Here is an 18,522-nt window from a genome sequence, read left to right on the forward strand (position 1 = left end):
ACACCTCTACACCACACCTCTACACCACACCTCTACACCACACCTCTACACCACACCTCTACACCACACCTCTACACCACACCTCTACACCACACCTCTACACCACACCTCTACACCACACCTCTACACCACACCTCTACACCACACCTCTACACCACACCTCTACACCACACCTCTACACCACACCTCTACACCACACCTCTACACCACACCTCTACACCACACCTCTACACCACACCTCTACACCACACCTCTACACCACACCTCTACACCACACCTCTACACCACACCTCTACACCACACCTCTACACCACACCTCTACACCACTCCTCTATGTTGTCTTAGGTTCGAAACCAGTAGGGAGCATGTATCCATGGATGGGGGAATAGAGACAGAGTTAGACTGTTGATCAGGTTGGGACATAGTTGGGATAGTGTCAGTAGGGATTGATTATCTTAGATCTAAGGTATAAGTACAATTATACGTTAGTAATCAAAAAGGCTTAATTATTTAAATTAACTAATAGTATATGAAAATATAATTTACAAATTAATTTACAAAAAGTGAAGTTTAGAAAAGAAGAAATAATTTCTAAAACTTTAAATCAAATCTGCTTATATACCTTTTGGAATTACTAGTTACCCTGATGGTATAACTTTCCATGAGTTAGGTATAACAGACATTTGATTGACCCTGGTTAACTATAGATTGACATCTACTGATTCCCAGAATCTAACATCCCCCCGGAAGCTTTAGATGCAAGCTTTCCGTAAAAGTTAATTCACAATAGTTGAAAATCAAGTAGTTAATTTCGAAACCAATTCATCTCTTAAAGCTTCGAATTGATATTTAGCTAACACTTTTGTGAGAATGTCCGCCTGCTGATCCTTAGTATTCACATACTCCAGATCAACAATATCTTGTTCAACTGCATGTCTTATTTTGTGGTATCGCAAAGCAATATGTTTTGTTCTTGGATGCATTACCGGATTCTTGCTTAGCTTGATAGCTGGTTCATTATCAACATAAAGTCTTGTCTTATCTAATTTAAAATCCATAACAGCAGTGAGATCGCATAACCATTCAATTTCTTTAACAGCTTCACTAGCAGCAATATATTCAGCTTCAGTAGACGAAAGACAAACTGTCGTCTTAATCTTTTTGGAGGACCAAGTAACACAACCACCAGCTAGACGAGTGACATAACCCCCCGTTGAGAAGGGCATATCCGCTAAAGAGCCATGCGAAGCATCGGAATAGACAGTAAGCTGAAGCGGTGAGCCCGCACGATAACCGAGACCATGGAAACGAGTAGTATACAAGTATTGCATAACTCGATGAGCAGCAGAGACATGAACAACTCGAGGATCCTTAAGGAAACGAGACAACAGAGAAACAGAGTAAGCAATGTCAGGACGACCTGCATTGGCAATAAAAATAAGTTGACCGACAATGCTTTGAAAAGCAGTGATATTTTCAGCGACAGGGGACTTGTCGTCAAAGTAATTAATAGTAGGGGACAAAGGAATGTGGACCTTCTTGTGGAGAGGAGTTTGTTGATCAGCGGCGGCTTTGGTGATATAGTCTGCAAGTGACAGCGTAATATTACCGTTGGAAAATTGAGTGATGTTCATACCAAGAAATTTGGAAACAGGTCCAAGATCTTTCATGGAATAAAGTTCCTGTAGTTTCTGTTTGGTCAAAGACAGAATTCGGGGAGAGGGAGCAGCGATCAGCAGGTCATCGACATAAAGACCAATAAGTAAAGGACCATCCGCAGTTTGTTTGAAATAGAGACCAAACTCTTTTTCATTTCGAGTAAACCCCAATGCAGTCAGAGAACGATTAATATGCTTGTTCCAAAGTAAAGGTGCCTGTTTTAAACCGTACATGCCACCATGCAATTTCCAGACCCATCCTTCGTGAGCAGGATCTGAATCAATAAAGCCAGGTGGTTGTTTAACATAGACTGCATCTTCCATCTGCGAGTTTAAGAAAGCAGTATCAACATCCATTTGATGAATGCGAAGATTTAAACAGCAGGCCAAAGCCAACAATACACGAACACTATCGTAGCGAATAACCGGGGCAAATGTTTCCGTGTAATCAATACCTTCTTTCTGGCGGAATCCCTGAGCGACCAAACGGGCTTTCTTTCTGCCATCATCTTTGATAGTGAACACCCAGCGAGTTCCGAGGGAACGAGCATCACTAGGAGGAGGAACCAGGGAAAAAGTCTTGTGTTCCTTAAAAGCAGATAATTCTTTCAGGCAAGCAGCACGCCATTCAGCACCATCGGGACCATACAGTGCTTGTTTGATAGTAATAGGAGCCTGAGAGGTTTTCTGACTAATGGAGCTGGCTAACCAGACAGCAAATAGTGCGAAATCCAAGGGAGATGCATTGTTAGGGGGTGAGACAGATGGAGTATCACTAGACGAGGTAAGATAACCTTGGGATATCACCGAAGGTGAATCAGCGGCAGAATCAGTGGATTCAATAGGTAACGGACTTGAAGGAGGAGGAAGAGCAATCTGACCAACCGGAATACCGGCAGGAAACCATGTTGGTGGTAGAGAATTAAAAGAAGAGTTGGGATTTGATTTCAACTGTGCCCGAATGGCATCAGTATGAATATCAGCAACAGGCCTAGTAACAACTGACATAGACGGATTGAAAGGAGTATTCGGAGTAAACCCAACATCAGTAATCATTTGATTATCTAAGGTCGTCAGTTGATTGCCAACACCAACGTCTGTGTTCATATCATCTAAGTGGACCTTCCTGTTTTTGGAAAAACGGGTAGCAGGAAATTCGGATTGAGTACCATCAAAAATATCTGTAGCAATCGATTCATTTGAATTTTTCTGTCTTGATCGGAAGGAAGCAATGATAGCGGACTGTTGCTTAGAGTCACGTTCCAAAATACGAATTTTATCCTCTAAGGTACGAATGGTATCGTCAGTGAATGGGGAGGATTTGAGATGACGACGAGTAGACAGATCTTCAATAGTATGGTTGTCACCAGATGAGGAAGGAGGCTCGGAAGATAACTGAGAGGGTGAAAAAGGTGTCTCAACAATAGCTTCGTCAGCAGAAACCGGAAAAGTAACGTTAGTTTCTGAACGTGTACGCTTTGTTATTCTATCTGAAGTAGAATTATTCATAATGATAGAGGATGGAGGTTTAAAACTCAAATCTGAACTGTGGGAAAGAACGGATGACAAATGTTGTTCATCTTCAAGAGAATTAGTCGGAGAATCATCAGTATCAGTGTCCATGTTATCCTGACAAATGGATGGTTCCTGAGAATTATTTGTCATTGTAGCATCAGTATCAGGATTTTCCGCATTAGGAGAATCTGATGAGGATGATGAAGATGGAGGTGGGGACAGCGCAGTAACATTTCCAGATGGATAATACGAACTAGATCCACTGGTTACTGAAGAATAAGATGGAGCACCGTTTACTGGGGAAGTAGCATACTTCTGAGGTAGTTCATCAATAGATAAGCCTTCCAACGGAAAAACATTCTCATCAAACTTAACTTGTCTACTGACAAATATCTTACCAGTTTCGATTTCATAGATTCTGTAACCTTTATGATGGGAGTCATAGCCAACATGTACCCCTTTTATAGATGTAGGAGATAATTTACCGTCACGAAGTTGAGGTGGTAAAGTAATATAAGCAGCACATCCAAAAGTTCTTAAATTATTAAAAGTAAAGGACTTGACTTGAAACCATAAGGCTGCAGGAATAATATTCTTTTTGGCAGAAACTGGAGTACGGTTAATTAGATACACTGCACAAGATACAGCTTCACTCCATAATTCAGGTGGAACTCTACCAGATATTAAGAGACATCTGGTTCTTTCTTCGATAGTTCTGTGAGCACGCTCAACAGCACCGTTCTGAAAACTACTATATGGGATAGTTAGTTCATGAGTGATTCCTTTAGAAATCAAGTACTCATGTAGCACATTATTCTTGAATTCACCACCATTATCAGTTCTAATACTGCCAACTTTGTGGCCTCCTCTAGAGGAAAAGAAGTTTTCTGTGCGATTGATCCAATCAATAAGTTCTTGAGTAGCATCCTTCTTGGCGTTCAGGTGGATAACTGTATAGTACCTAGAATATGCATCTCTAATGGTCATAAAGTATCGGTTGGACCGATACTCTTTGTAACGAAAATTTCCACAGAGATCCACTTGGATTAGCTGTAATGGAGAAGAATATGTGGTTCTAGAGTTTCCCCCTTTCTTGATCAGTCCTTTACCTAACGAGCATGTAGGGCAAACGGTGATGTTTTCAGGATGCATACGAGGAAGAGAAAAGGTTCTAGCTAAGGAATTATATGCTTCAATACCTGGGTGTCCAAAACGACTGTGCCAGCGAATGCTTTCAGAGACAGGTTTGATTTCTGTGGATAGCATTGGATCACTTCCGGCAACAAAAGAGAGCTCAGTTATTTCGGGAGCTTTAGTAGATATGTCTAAGACATATAGTTTCTTGTGGACACTGCCAACCTTCTTCAATTTTCTAGAAGGAGATGACATAAAAACAGAGGATTTGTTAAAGATGAATTCGCAACCACCAACTTCTGTTGCTTGACGAACCGAAATAAGATTTGCCGGTAAGTCTGGAACATAAGCTACATGTTGTAGCTTAATGTTATCCATGATGACATCACCATAACCAAGAATTGGTACATTTCCTGCAACACCAGTAATCTTGTTGGTGCTGCGTGAAGGTTTAAAATTTTCAAACAGTTGTAAGTCACAACACAAATGTGAAGTACAACCGGTGTCCAGGATCCAGGTAGCCTTATCGTTCTCAGCAAAATATCCTGGATCTGGTAGTTTCGCATTGAAACAGTTACCATCAACATCAACAGCCATCCAGAGAATGTCATCATCTGTATCAGAGGTATCTTGTTGGTAACATAACATACCAGCATTCCAGCCATTATTATTATTATTATTGGTATTGGTTGTAATTGTTTTCTTAGAAGAGTCGTTCTTGTTAATCAACTTTTGAACTTCAGGACAATTTTCCGTATTGTGTGAAGCTTTGCATACCTTGCAGACAGTCTTCCTCTTATAATAATTATTATTGCTATTACCATTGTTATTACCATTGTTATTATTGTAGAATTTCTTCTTCTGAGCAACAAAAGCAGCTGCGTTTGAAGAAGTATCAGAGGGAACAGTACTGTTCTGACGTTCTATCATATTTTCAACGTCATGGTACGAAATCGAAATTCTTGGACCAAAGAAATCAATAAACTTCTGTTGCAATTCTGGTGTAAGGGCCATCAACAATAGGGCTGAAGCATAGTCCTTTAATTTCCTGTGATAATCCTTAACAGCAGATCTAACAGCAGGATCTTGAAAAATATTATTGATATCCAGATCTTCATTACCATCAAAAATGGCGTCGATGAATCTCTTTGCCCAATTACCCTTGTTAGGGTGAGGTTTTGATGAAGCCGAGGTTAGTTCAGAAAAGATTGACATGGAGGATTCAACACATTTCCTACCATATTTACTTCTCAGATACTCTAAAAGTAAAAGTCCAGGTGGGCCATCAATTTTAGCTGAAAGAAAAGATTCTTCAATCGTTTTCTCAATCTCTTTAGAGACACTCTTGTTAATAAGATTAATAAGATTAAAATCCAAATCTTCTAAGATCGAATTAATCTGATTATCAGTTACTGGATATTCCATCCTAACAGAATTAATGTCTCCAGTATTAACATATTCTTTCCAAACATGACTGGCACGACCAACTACACGCATAAAGTAATGCAACCAAATATCGTAGTTTTGGGGGCCGGATAGTAGAACGGGAATTGGTTTGGAATTGCTGACAGGGCTCATAACCTGTTGTCTTAGGTTCGAAACCAGTAGGGAGCATGTATCCATGGATGGGGGAATAGAGACAGAGTTAGACTGTTGATCAGGTTGGGACATAGTTGGGATAGTGTCAGTAGGGATTGATTATCTTAGATCTAAGGTATAAGTACAATTATACGTTAGTAATCAAAAAGGCTTAATTATTTAAATTAACTAATAGTATATGAAAATATAATTTACAAATTAATTTACAAAAAGTGAAGTTTAGAAAAGAAGAAATAATTTCTAAAACTTTAAATCAAATCTGCTTATATACCTTTTGGAATTACTAGTTACCCTGATGGTATAACTTTCCATGAGTTAGGTATAACAGACATTTGATTGACCCTGGTTAACTATAGATTGACATCTACTGATTCCCAGAATCTAACAGTAGATGGTAACGAAGCAGAAAAATTATTGGAATTTGATGACAGTTGTGCACGTATAGCGTCGGTGTGAATATCCGCCACCGGCCTTGTGACAACTGTTGTGGAAGGATTGAGAGGAGTGTTTGGAAGAAGACCAATTTCATGAATCATTTGATCATCCAGTGTTGTTAATTGATTACCAACACCAACGTCAGCATCCATATCGTCTAAGTGAACCTTCCTATTTTTTGAAAATCGAGTAACAGGAAATTCCGATTGAGGACCATTGTAAATATCTGTAGCAATGGATTCACTTGACGTTTTCTGTCTTGGCTGCGATGAGGAAAGGGAAGGTGAATGTTCTATGGAGCGGCGTGTAAAAGAATCAGCTAGAGATTGAATAACTCCTGTTAATGAAGGAGTCTCAGAAGATAACCGAGAAGAAGAAGATGGTGAATCAATGGTAGCTTCTTCAGGAGAGACCGGGACAGTGACACAACTTTCGGAACGGGTTCGCTTCGATATCGCGTCAACGCATGAATTGTTATTATCACTGGAAGACGTAGGATTAAACGTCGAATCGGAGCTATGAGAAGGAACAGAAGAGAATGATTGTGTATCGTTTAGGGAATGATCAGATAGTTGGTCTGGATCAGTATCCATGGAATCATGAGAAACTGATTGTTCTTGGGAAATGTCTGACATATCAGTATCGGGATCTGAAATATCACTATTAGGAGCATCAGATGGAGGTGATGGAGGTAGAGACAACACAGTAACATTTCCAGAAGGACAATATGAACTAGAGCCACTAGTTACTGTGGAATAAGATGGAACACCATTAACTGGAGAAGTCGGGAACATAGGCCACATGAACTAGTCTAATCCCTTCAATAACAACATCACCATAACCATGTATGGCTACACTTCCTGCAACACCGCTAATGTTGTTAGTGTTACGGGAAGGATTGAAATTTTCAAATAGTTGTAAGTCACAACACAAATGTGAAGTACAACCAGTGTCCAAAAGCCAGGTGGACTTATCTTTCTCAGTGAAAGAGCCTGGAGCTGGGAGGCTTGCATTGAAACAATTACCTTCAATATCAACAGCCATCCAGATAGTTTCACCGGAATCAGAACTATTTTGATTATAGCTTACCATACCAGCATTCCAGTCATCATTATTCGATGAGCCGGTTTTCTTTGAATAATTGTTCTTACTTAAGAATTTTTGAATCTCAGGACAATTTTCAACATTGTGAGAAGCTTTGCAGACTTTGCAAACAATCTTCTTCTTTTGATTGTAATTATTATTATTGTTGTTGTTGTAGAATCTCTTCTTCTGAGCAACAAAAGCAGCTACGTTAGCAGAAACATTTGAAGGTTTGGTAGTCTTCAGATCCTCTACCATATCTTCTACTTCATGATAAGAAATAGTAGTTCTCGATCCATAAAAATCATTAAATTTTTGCTTTAATTCTGGAGTAATAGCCATCAACAACAGAGCAGCGATGGCGTCCTGTAGTTTCTCGTGATAAGCACTAACGGCAGATTTAATAGCAGGATCGTCGAAAAAATTATTGATGTCAAGTTCATCACTACAGTTGAACATGGTGTTGACAAATTTTATTGCCCAGTCTCCTCTTTCATCTAAAGGTTTGGAGGAGGCGGAGTTGACTTCAGAAAAAATAGGCATGGTGGACTTAACACATTTCCTACCATACTTCTTTTTTAAGTACTCTAAAAGTAACAATCCTGTTGGACCAGATCTTTTAGTCATCAGGAAGGAGTTTCTAATCTTTTTCTCAATATCTTTAGAAACATTCTTTTTGATAAGAGAAACAAGATTAGTGTCTAAGATTATTTTCATAGACTTGATTTGAATATCAGGTAATCCATATTCAATTCTAACGGATTGAATATCTCCAGTTTCAACATATTCTGACCAAATGTGACTGGCTTCACCAACTACTTGCATAAAGTAATGATACCACATATCATAGTTTTGGACACCAAGTAGTTCAATGGGAATAAGGTCGGTTGCATTGGCAGGGCTCATAACCTGTTTGCGCAGGTTCGAAACCAGGACGGCACCTATTTCTTGAGATTGGAATAGGTGAGTGTTATTGGACTGTTGATCAGGGTGGGACATGGTTGTACTGGAGTGATAGTGGATATATTAACTGAGATCTAAGGTATAAGTACAATTATACGTTAGTTGTTTATTCAAGCTCTTGGTTTTTTATAAATTCTAAATATAGTATACAAAATATAAAATATAATTTAGTTCATAAAGTGAACATTAGAAAAGAGAAAATATTTTCTAGAAACTTGAAATCTGGTCTGCTTATATACCTTTTGAAAACTAACAGTTACCCTGAATGTGTTCCTGTCAGCAAAGTATATCTTTCAGACATAGGGTTAGATCTGGATAACTTAAGATTGTCATCTACTGATTCCCAGAATCCAACATAAGATCCCTCTAACAGAAATCCAAACCAGAATAATATCAGTTTCTACCATTCTCATTTCCATTTTTCTGTCACAGAACTAATTCATTTAATATACTTTCAATAGCATTATATCAATTTACATCTATTCATATAATTAACTTGTATAATTCAACTTATTTTATTATAACTCTTCTCTTTCTTATATATTAATATAAATAATTTTACAATTTTTAGTTCAAAATACAATTTTATATTTTGTAATATTTTTTCTTATATGAGTTTCATCTTTATCCAACTGATAATAAATAATATTTATAGCACTAAATATAAAACTAACAAAACATAAATCTCATCATTTTGAATTTTTTTGTCCGGAATATTAAATATTAATGTATTAATGTATTTATATAGGGAAACAAGCCGTAGATATAATTACTTAAGGTTATTAGTTAAAAGATATATGAGGTTATCAAACTATTATAATAACTATACAGTAATATTAAATATATAAATATTTTTATCCCTTTGTACTTAAGCGTAATCAATACCAAATCCTTATCACATAAGGATGTCATAAATTATATCACCGTGTTTTTAATAGAGGTGCAGTTATACCTAAATAGTAAGGTTACTGCGATTCAATGGAATAATTAGAATAACAATTGCCAAAACTAGCTTCAGTTACATTTATTGCTATAAAGAGTTATTATTGTATATTATTGTATATTATTTAGTATGCTAACTTGCATATAAAGAAAACATCAGTAACATTATTAATTAGTAGTATATTTACTCTCTAATACAGATCTCCACATTAAGTTTCTCTAGAATACATGAATAACAGACTTTATTCTAACATATACAAAAATAATTGTACAACTATATAATAATTAAAACTTACCAAATACCGACCAAACAATACGTCACAGATAGGCAGTGTAAATATGCATCCACTGACTCTCTAATATAATATGCTTGTTTCAAGTTGTTATCTATATTTACTTAAATAGAAGTGATTTAACTGACATTAACGTTTTCTAAGAAATGCCAAAGCAAAAGGATACCAACCACCAATTTAGTCACAATTGTAGTTTTAAGAAGGGGTACATTATTATTTTATATACAACTCTCCAATTAAAATACATACTACAACTACATTGTATTTGTATTCTGGTGTATTAATCCTTCCCTTTGACATATGTTATATTTAAATATTTTGAACTTAATAAACATTTAATAATGTGATTGGTATTGTAAAATATGTTTTGCCAACCACCAATTTCAATACCAAATAAGCTGTAATATTAAATATATCTTAGAAGTAATAGTTTTATTAAGATAAATAACTATCACTTTATATAGCTTTAACATTTCATATAATTATTCTAATTAGTTGCTGCCTATTCCATCCTGCTGGTTTGCTGGTCGTATTTCTAATACTGAACATATTCCAACACACAAAATTCAATACCAACTAACGGTATACGTTCCAACAAGCCATTGTTTCTTGAAATAAGTTCAATTGGTTATATCACTTTCATATTTCGAATATTGATATTATTGATAATCATTGTATAAATCTATTAAAAAATGTTCTAATATTTATTGTCTATAAACAAAGAAATAGATTTTATTTTCCATTTTCATTATCGTTATTTGACTGACCAATATATTAAGCTTTGTTATCAATTTTAGAGTTAAAAGTTGATATTTATCCTCTAGAAGAGCTGGTATCCCCAATCAAATCCAATATTGTAATATCCGTCATCATATCACCATATATTACTATATAGTCTAATATACTACATGAAATATTTATAACCAAATAATCCATACATATTAGAGCTATACCTAGGTAATAATACAATATGAAAATTAACATTCTTACCTCCACAACCAACCTCTCCCTCCAAAATCTAATATTCCGTGATTTAACATTTGTATTTTTTCCAATTCTAATTCTAATACGACTTCCATCCAAAAAAGAATAATTTTATAAAATAAAACTTTAAAGCATACTTATATTTCGATGTGCTGACTGTTTGATACCAAAATAAATCACTGGCATTAATATCAGGAAAATTAGTATAATATTTTAATCAATTGTAGTAAGGTAAAGTAAATATTTCAAATCTGAAATATAATACGAATATTACTTCAACATTAACTTGTGAAGGAAGTAAATTCAACTTTATCCATTTAATTTAAACTGTTAATTCGATTAAGAAGAAAAAACCATTTGGCTGCTATGCAATACATTAATATACTTTAAATCAATTCTCTCAGCTTGCAATAATATCTCATTGGTGATACAACTCGAATTCAGGTTTTCGACATTTTTCTAAAACAAAAAAATCGCATGGAAGTAATTATAACATTTATATATGTTAACACACACTTAATCTAATAACTTGGAACTGTTCAATATGCAGCAAATACTTACACTTCAACTTATCAAAGGGTATATATTTCTCTCGAATACTAAATCTTCAATATCAATCCCATGTCTTCCTAGCATCCCAGGATCCGGCTGCTAATGTGTCTATATCTGCCACAAGGAATTTACTTGCAAAATTGTAACTCTAGTTTAGACACTAACTCTTAAATGTTGACGCAGGTTCGAAATTGAGAAGGAGTAATTTTCAGTTTTAAGATTATTATTAATTTGAGTATTAATTATTCAAAGCTATATGGTTGGGAAGCTAATCCTTAATCACTTTATATAGTTTTATATAAGGATTAGATAAAGGGTAGGAATAGTTTCATTTATCTTGAATACTATCCCTTTATATAGCTTAAGGATAGCATCTAATTATTCTAATTAGATGCTGGTTTGCTGGTTTGGCTTCTAATGCTAACCATACTTCAACATTACTATAGTATTCAGTAACAGCAGTTCTAATGTTAGGATCAGGAAATTCGACATCCAACTGATCTAAATCGAACATAGATCTGGCAAATTCTTTAGTCCAAATAATTCTGTCTTCGATGGACTTTGAGGAAAAAGTATTAATTTCATAATAAAGTAGTAGAAGGTCGTTAATGTGTTCCGTGCAGTAAAGGTTTTTCAAATAAACCAAAAGGTGTAATGAATCGTGAGTCCTAAATTGAAGTTCAAGAAACCCAATGGCCTTCTTTCTAATTTCGGTATTGATACTCAGAAAGATTAACCTTCTCAAGGCAGAATCCAAGATTGAAATGATCCTATCGACCACATCAGTGGACAAATTGAATTCTTGGGTAACCGAATGGACATCACCGGTTTCGACATATTCTCTCCAAATTAGATTGTTAACATCAACGTGCTGTTTCAAAAGTCGTAGCCAACTGTGGAATTTGCCAACCCCTGATAGCTTAATGGGGATGGCGACGTCAGACAATGCAAAAGGGCTCATAACCTCTTGATACAGATGTGACACCGAGAAAGTGCTGTTGTCAGCCTCATGTAGATCCATAATAATGAGCTGTACTTACTGTTGGGAACGTGATCTTCTTCTTTTTGCATACAATTATAGAAGGAATAGATAGATCGCAGAGGTACTTTCACTGAGATAGAGAAACTGTCTCTTTATATATAACTCACAGGCTTCATCTGGTTTATTCTAGCTTAGGCTACTAAGATGCTAGCTATGTTTGTTTGCTGGCTATGCTGGTATGCTGGTTGTGCTCCTGGCCGAACAGAATTTTAATCGTCTCTCCGGGGTCCGCCACGGTTTACAATAAAACTGAAAGGAAAATTTCCCTTTGGCTTCGAATTGAGATGTCAGCTTTGGAGGGATTCCTTGGTCTTATGCAACAGAGTCTGACGTCTCTGGTGTGGTTATGACAGTAAATGGTCCTATAAGAAATACACATTGAGGTTACAGCAAAGATTTAAACCAAATTTATTACACACATATTATATATCTACAGTACAAAATTAACCCGGATTCTTTCTAGGATATTTGGTTTCCATAATCAATCTATGGTAATAATAATATGTCTAATATTTATTGGCATTGGGAATATTCAACTCTTTAATATGTATCCAAGTCCTCTGTGGTTGTACCCACTGGTGGAACATCATATATCTGGCAACTAGGGGGGGTATACCTTCAGATGTCTTCGAAAATCAACATTAAAATAAAGCCTAAGAAGCATCAAGAGAACTTTCTTGTCATCAACAATAAGCAAACCTGATTCATTACTTCCAATTCTGCAACGTTGCATCATATCTTCAATTTCTTCATAGTTTGATCATTCCTTCAATTTGTCAAAATTAAATAGTGATGTAAAGAATTCAAAATTCGTATCCTCAGTGGTCTTGGATGAAACTTTTGCAAAATCACTGAACTTCGACTGAACAAATTTCCTAAGATCTCTCTCGTATGGTCAGTCCCATTATACATCAGTTTTATGGAGTGATCCATAATAGAAATGCCGAAAGATCTCCAGCTTATTTTGCTTAAGATATTTCCACTTGACGTTATAAATATCTGCAATCCCTCTGAAATCATGAGCTTCATTCACTTCAAAAGAATTCCCGCCGTAACAAATTAACAGTTTCCTAAAAGATTTTCCTTATATAACTTCATCATGGTAGATTTCCTTTCAACAAAAGATAGTGTTCTTTTTAATAGACCTGCGTTCTTTAAGTCATCAACATTTTCTGCAAACATTGTATCAGTCATAGCCATTTTCATAAAAACAAAATAGTTAATAGCAAGTTGCTTTACAGTGATTTTTTTTTTCCAACAGTAAAAGCGATTTCCAGGATGTGTACAATTAGGACAAGAATCAGAATCATAAAGAACAAAATCAAAGTATGATTCCTTAACTCCATCAGCAATCAAAGCTGACTTAAAATTTCCTTTAACTCCTAAGAAATTATAAAAATCATCAGCATATTTAAATTGTGAAATAAAATCTTCTTTCAAAGTAACTTTAATATTATTTTTGACCATTTCCATATGAAACCTTTTATTTGAAGGAATCATTTCATTCGTTCCAGAAGTATACATTTTTCTCTTTCTATCTATATTTCCAATATTCAATTTAATATTGTCATTCTTTTTCTCTATCACTTTGTTTATTTTTCCATTCTTCTTACCTATAATATCCAACAACCTGTCATTATTATTATCATTCAAAAATTGATATGAACGGCAACTAGCAGTATGCTCAAATAAATTTATCAACCCATAAAAGCCACTGATTTGGTTCACTATAAAATTAGAATTTATGGAGAAATAATCTCTACAAGCGTCATTCCATAATGTAATAAATGTACCATTTCCTCTACCTCTTTCAGTAGTCTGGATATATTCGTGAGTTCTAGTTAAATAGTCAACCGAAATAACATATTTCAGTTCTGGAATATCAATACCTTCTTAAACCAATTTAAATTTAAGTTGGACTTTTCCTTCTTTGTTCTTCTTGAATCCATTGAATGGTATATTGCAGTTTTTTCTTCAGATGCTAATTTTCCACGAACATAACAAGAAGAAATACTGTAATTCACCAAATATTAACTTATAATCCCTACCATTTCCCTATCCTTGACAACCAGAATAATTTTGGGATTATCAACAGCTTTAATAATTCCTTCAACCAATTACAGGGTCTAAGTAATGGATTCAGATCTGTCTTTAGTAAGAATGAATTCCTTATCTATTCTACTAAAAAGCACATCCTTAAACAAAATTATACCAAAAAATGTTCTTTTCGTCAGTAGCATCATAGGTCAAATCTTGCCTATATCCTAGAAATCTAGTCACTTCTCCCATCGTACTCTCTCCAACAGTACCAGAGCGAGGTATAACTTTCCAAGCTTCGTCTAAACAGATATTAGAAATATTATATGACTTCATACAATTTTCCTTTTCACAAACAATATTGTTAGCTTCGTCAATTACCATCCATCATACCCAATAAATTATTCTGAAAAATGTCATACCAATTATTGATCAGATTCACGAACTGCTCTTTGCCAAAGTCATGAAAGGTTTTAAAATATACATCGCAGGTAAGATCGGCTTCACCACAGAATCCATGGTTACACATAATATTTTTGACTTGACCAATAATACATGTAGCAGTCAGCTTAAATGATCCATAATATCATCTAGAAGACAGCTGTATGGAACAAATACAAAACAATCAAAATGCTTATCCTTTTTATTATTAGCAATCATATCCAAAGGTATTTCAAAAATAAATGTGTTATGCAAGCCTGGTAGAGATTGCACCAGAATAATTTCAGAGGAACAAAAACAAACATCAACACAAACCTTCATCTGTTCTTGTTTAATATTAAATCAATCACCATAAATTTTACAACCTTTAGAAAGAATACCATTCATGTCGCCACTTACTTGGAATTCAGGCCTTTCTTTACTTAATTTTACATCTTTAGGATCGAATTTGGAAACTTCATATCCAAGACCCAATAATTTTATCCAGGATTTGGAAATGAAATATCCACCATTATATTCTGTATTATTATTGTATCCTTCCATACCGGTTAAAATACCACCATAATTCTGGATGTCTGTCAACAAAGAATGACCAGATCGTTTTGCAACTGCAGGGTTAATACGCATATCAGCATCATCAACACCTAACTGATATCTCTGAATATCAATAATTGCCTGCCTTAAGGCCCTAAAATTAAAGAGTAAGTCTTCAAGTTCGTATGAAGGATAATGTTTAAAAAGGAAATCAAACTTAATATTGCCAATCAAATTTCTTGTAATGGGATCGGCAAATAAATAAGAATCTAGAATTTGAGATGTGATTTCTTTATCATCTAGATTTTGTTGAGGTGTGATACCAATATCATTTCGATTCAAGTCACTATCTGAACTTATTTCATATAGTAAATCACGTTTCATAAGGTAATTCATCTTATGATTATGCGTACGGATAATTGGAGATATAACCATAATAGCGTATATAATATAGTCTGAAGTCAATTCATCGACGACCTTACATATAGGAATATGGGATTTGTTTTTTGAATAATTAATAATAAATTCAACTGTTTTATCGACCTGGTTAATGAACAGATTTCTTTCCTTACTAGCATACTTAAATACTCTCATTTCGGGAAATCCATATGGACCACCAGATGAGATGTAGATCATCAACATTAAGCAAGTTAGACAATCTGCAATTAGCTTTATTATTGTAATATTATCATCTTTCTTATATAAACTCATTGTTGGAATTACTGACATCTGAGTATCTCTAATAAAGAAATCAGTAATACCTATCCTTGAATGATCTCTGCTTTCAAAAACAGTACCCTTAGGGGATTTCCTTGTCATTTCTGCCACTACAGATACATCTTTAAGAACTTTGTAATAACGCGTTAGAACATTTAACTTACTATCGAACAGATTTTTAACATCGATAGAAAGATCAACCAAATACTCTTTTTGAAATTGCTTACTATTTAACAAAAAATTCCTAGGATCTAAAGGAATAAAGGAATATCCAGGAATCGCGAGCATTTCGTTAACCAACTTCTTATAAATGCTTTCAATTGGACGGTAGGTTATGCTTTTCCAAGGTTCGATAGAAAATATGAATGAGTCTAACGTACTTGAAATATTTTGTAATTGAAAACTACGGGACAGAGTGGAGTAAGTTGCCCAACATTTCAGGGAATCTAAGTTATACTGAAACTCTGAGTACGATAGAGTGGGAGGTAGCTTCTCAAACGGTTTATTCCAATTAAAACACGATAGACAAATCATCAGATGAAGGTATTCCATATATTTTTCATCATCAGTAATAATAGCATAAAATATTTTACTTATCTTGGTAATCAGATAGTCAGAACAGTCATAAGAAGGAATATGTATGTTTTTAGATAATTCTAATCTTGTAAATACCTCAATAAGATATAGGAAGTTGGCAAACTTTGTTTCATATAACTCTAATTCACTGCCGGTGAAAAACCTTTGGGAATAGTTCTTCATCAACAGGTTGTAAAAACTGATCTAGTTAATATTACACAGCAATGATTCTTTTTGACATGATAGTACATTTCATTCAAAATTTTAATTGATTCTTTTTGATTTCATAATACATTTGATTATAGTCTTTTAGAATATTTAAATCATTATCACAAATATCCATATCGTAAACTTTCATAATATCCTCGAAAAAGTTGGCAACACCTGAATTGGTATTAGGTGTCAAATACCTATGTACTAGGTTGTTATCTACTTCATTAATACGTTTGCTTATAGTAGAGATACTTGGAGACTTTATTAGGTTTTCTAAGTAGGATGACCCTATAAGTTTTGGGACCTCTTTCTTTCTCCTTCTTACTACGATCTGTAAACAATACTAAATTATCATTACCCCAATAACAATGCCTTTTAATAGTGTTATAATAATCAAACAATTCCGTTGCGTTGCAACTGATCATTTCAGAATGTTTATTTGTTTCACGTAATTCAGTTATATCTATTAAGTCATATTTCTCAATATTTATTCTTTCGTCATCCCTAAGATGACCTTGACGAAAATTAACATCTACAATCTCACTAATAACATTTCCATTATTCTTTTCAGTGTAAATTAAGAATCCATCAATGACTGTATATCTCTCTGAAATAGTAATGATGTTAGATGTGATAGTTGGAACGGAGTATGTTTTTAATAATAATTTGAAAAGCTTAGTTGAGTTATTCTTTTGACGGCAACTCTCTGTTAAAGAGATTGCGGTGATCTGCACTAGCTAGAGTAGATATAACAAGATAACAAGTATAGCTAAAATAATACACCAATAGACTATAAACGTCAAATTTTATCTCATAATCTTAGTCTCCGAGTTTAATTTATTTCCCAGTTACTCGAAAACTTTCATCATCTTGGCTTTATTACCATCACTTTAACAATTACCCTACTTATACCTGCGGGTGATCACTCGCTACCAAAAATTCACCATGTACAAACACAAATGAGAAGAAATATATGAATATTAAGCAAACTCAGGAATGCAGGTCAGGTCATAGTCACATACATGACCATAGTCATATTTATCCTATAATTGACGTTTACGAAAAGAATGAGAGCCAAAAAAACCATCCTTTTGCACGCTTTGAAATACATATAAAAGGGTTATGAAATTTCCATTCTTCAATCCTGACACTTATAAGACAAGACAAGAAAACAAAACAGACTCTGCACTGCAAAATACCTACAATTTATACTATTAACCTTATATTAGGATATAGATTGTTAGACTGTTTCTAGATTTAAGAGACCAGTTAGAGTACTCCTGCGTACTTTAAATAAGCTTTACTTTCTTACAATTTCAGGACTGACAAGTCTCGAAAGAATACTTAATCAAAACCTTTAATTCTTATCTTTATGCAAGTCTACGGTGTTAGTCACTTCATATATCCATAAGTCCAATAATAATTATAATATGTGTTATTTACCAAAAAAATAAGGTAATGAAATATTATAGCGAACCAATTTTAAGAGATTGTAAATATATATTACATATGAAGTAAGTGTTAACTCTAATGTTCCATTAGATGTTCAAATAGGATATAATTCTGATCTAGATTTTAATATTTTAAATGAAGGAGATATTATTTGTAATAGTTTAGGTACTAAACCAGACGTTGATGATACAGATGATCCTATTTATTTCGAAGTTGCAGAATGTTGGAAAGATGGCGTAGTTTAGTTGTTTATGTTGAAATTGGAGATGTTGTTGAATAGAAATACTATATAAGTAAACCAGAAGAAAAATATTTGGCAAAAACTAAAAGATTAAGAACTCTTGAATTTGTT

At 34.4% G+C, this 18,522-nt stretch overlaps 6 protein-coding genes and 1 further gene across 6 annotated transcripts, besides 5 other annotated features; all 7 read right to left on the reverse strand.

Annotated features, from left to right (window-relative positions):
- Positions 1-334: a repeat region (Kpol_462ptelp1~telomeric region).
- Positions 335-797: 463 nt separating this feature from the next.
- On the reverse strand, positions 798-5,978 carry Kpol_462p1 (Tkp5 protein; the record flags this gene model as incomplete). Its single annotated transcript, XM_001642614.1, has 1 exon — positions 798-5,978. One exon carries the CDS (start codon positions 5,976-5,978, stop codon positions 798-800), a length of 5,181 nt encoding a protein of 1,726 aa, XP_001642664.1.
- A 278-nt stretch (positions 5,979-6,256) lies between these two features.
- Kpol_462p2 (Tkp5 protein) lies at positions 6,257-7,144 on the reverse strand (the record flags this gene model as incomplete). The annotated part of the gene is made up of 1 exon (XM_001642615.1): positions 6,257-7,144. One exon carries the CDS (start codon positions 7,142-7,144, stop codon positions 6,257-6,259), a length of 888 nt encoding a protein of 295 aa, XP_001642665.1.
- Kpol_462p3 (Tkp5 protein) lies at positions 7,113-8,423 on the reverse strand (the record flags this gene model as incomplete). The annotated part of the gene is made up of 1 exon (XM_001642616.1): positions 7,113-8,423. The coding sequence occupies one exon, from the start codon at positions 8,421-8,423 to the stop codon at positions 7,113-7,115; it is 1,311 nt and encodes a 436-aa protein (XP_001642666.1).
- Positions 8,424-11,519: 3,096 nt separating this feature from the next.
- Positions 11,520-12,179, reverse strand: Kpol_462p4 (DUF5314 domain-containing protein; the record flags this gene model as incomplete). The annotated part of the gene is made up of 1 exon (XM_001642617.1): positions 11,520-12,179. The coding sequence occupies one exon, from the start codon at positions 12,177-12,179 to the stop codon at positions 11,520-11,522; it is 660 nt and encodes a 219-aa protein (XP_001642667.1).
- A 1,080-nt stretch (positions 12,180-13,259) lies between these two features.
- Positions 13,260-13,724, reverse strand: Kpol_462p5 (uncharacterized protein; the record flags this gene model as incomplete). The annotated part of the gene is made up of 1 exon (XM_001642618.1): positions 13,260-13,724. The coding sequence occupies one exon, from the start codon at positions 13,722-13,724 to the stop codon at positions 13,260-13,262; it is 465 nt and encodes a 154-aa protein (XP_001642668.1).
- A 741-nt stretch (positions 13,725-14,465) lies between these two features.
- Positions 14,466-14,624: a sequence feature (similar to hypothetical protein; correction of possible frameshift sequencing error).
- On the reverse strand, positions 14,466-14,999 carry Kpol_462p6 (the record flags this gene model as incomplete).
- Positions 14,628-14,669: a sequence feature (similar to hypothetical protein; correction of possible frameshift sequencing error).
- Positions 14,679-14,801: a sequence feature (similar to hypothetical protein; correction of possible frameshift sequencing error).
- Positions 14,805-14,999: a sequence feature (similar to hypothetical protein; correction of possible frameshift sequencing error).
- A 21-nt stretch (positions 15,000-15,020) lies between these two features.
- Positions 15,021-16,688, reverse strand: Kpol_462p7 (uncharacterized protein; the record flags this gene model as incomplete). Its single annotated transcript, XM_001642619.1, has 1 exon — positions 15,021-16,688. One exon carries the CDS (start codon positions 16,686-16,688, stop codon positions 15,021-15,023), a length of 1,668 nt encoding a protein of 555 aa, XP_001642669.1.
- Between the last annotated feature and the right edge of the window lie 1,834 nt (positions 16,689-18,522).

Source organism: Vanderwaltozyma polyspora, genomic scaffold (assembly GCF_000150035.1).
Source record: "Vanderwaltozyma polyspora DSM 70294 KpolScaffold462 genomic scaffold, whole genome shotgun sequence".
In the NCBI taxonomy this organism is placed as follows: Eukaryota; Fungi; Ascomycota; class Saccharomycetes; order Saccharomycetales; family Saccharomycetaceae; genus Vanderwaltozyma; species Vanderwaltozyma polyspora.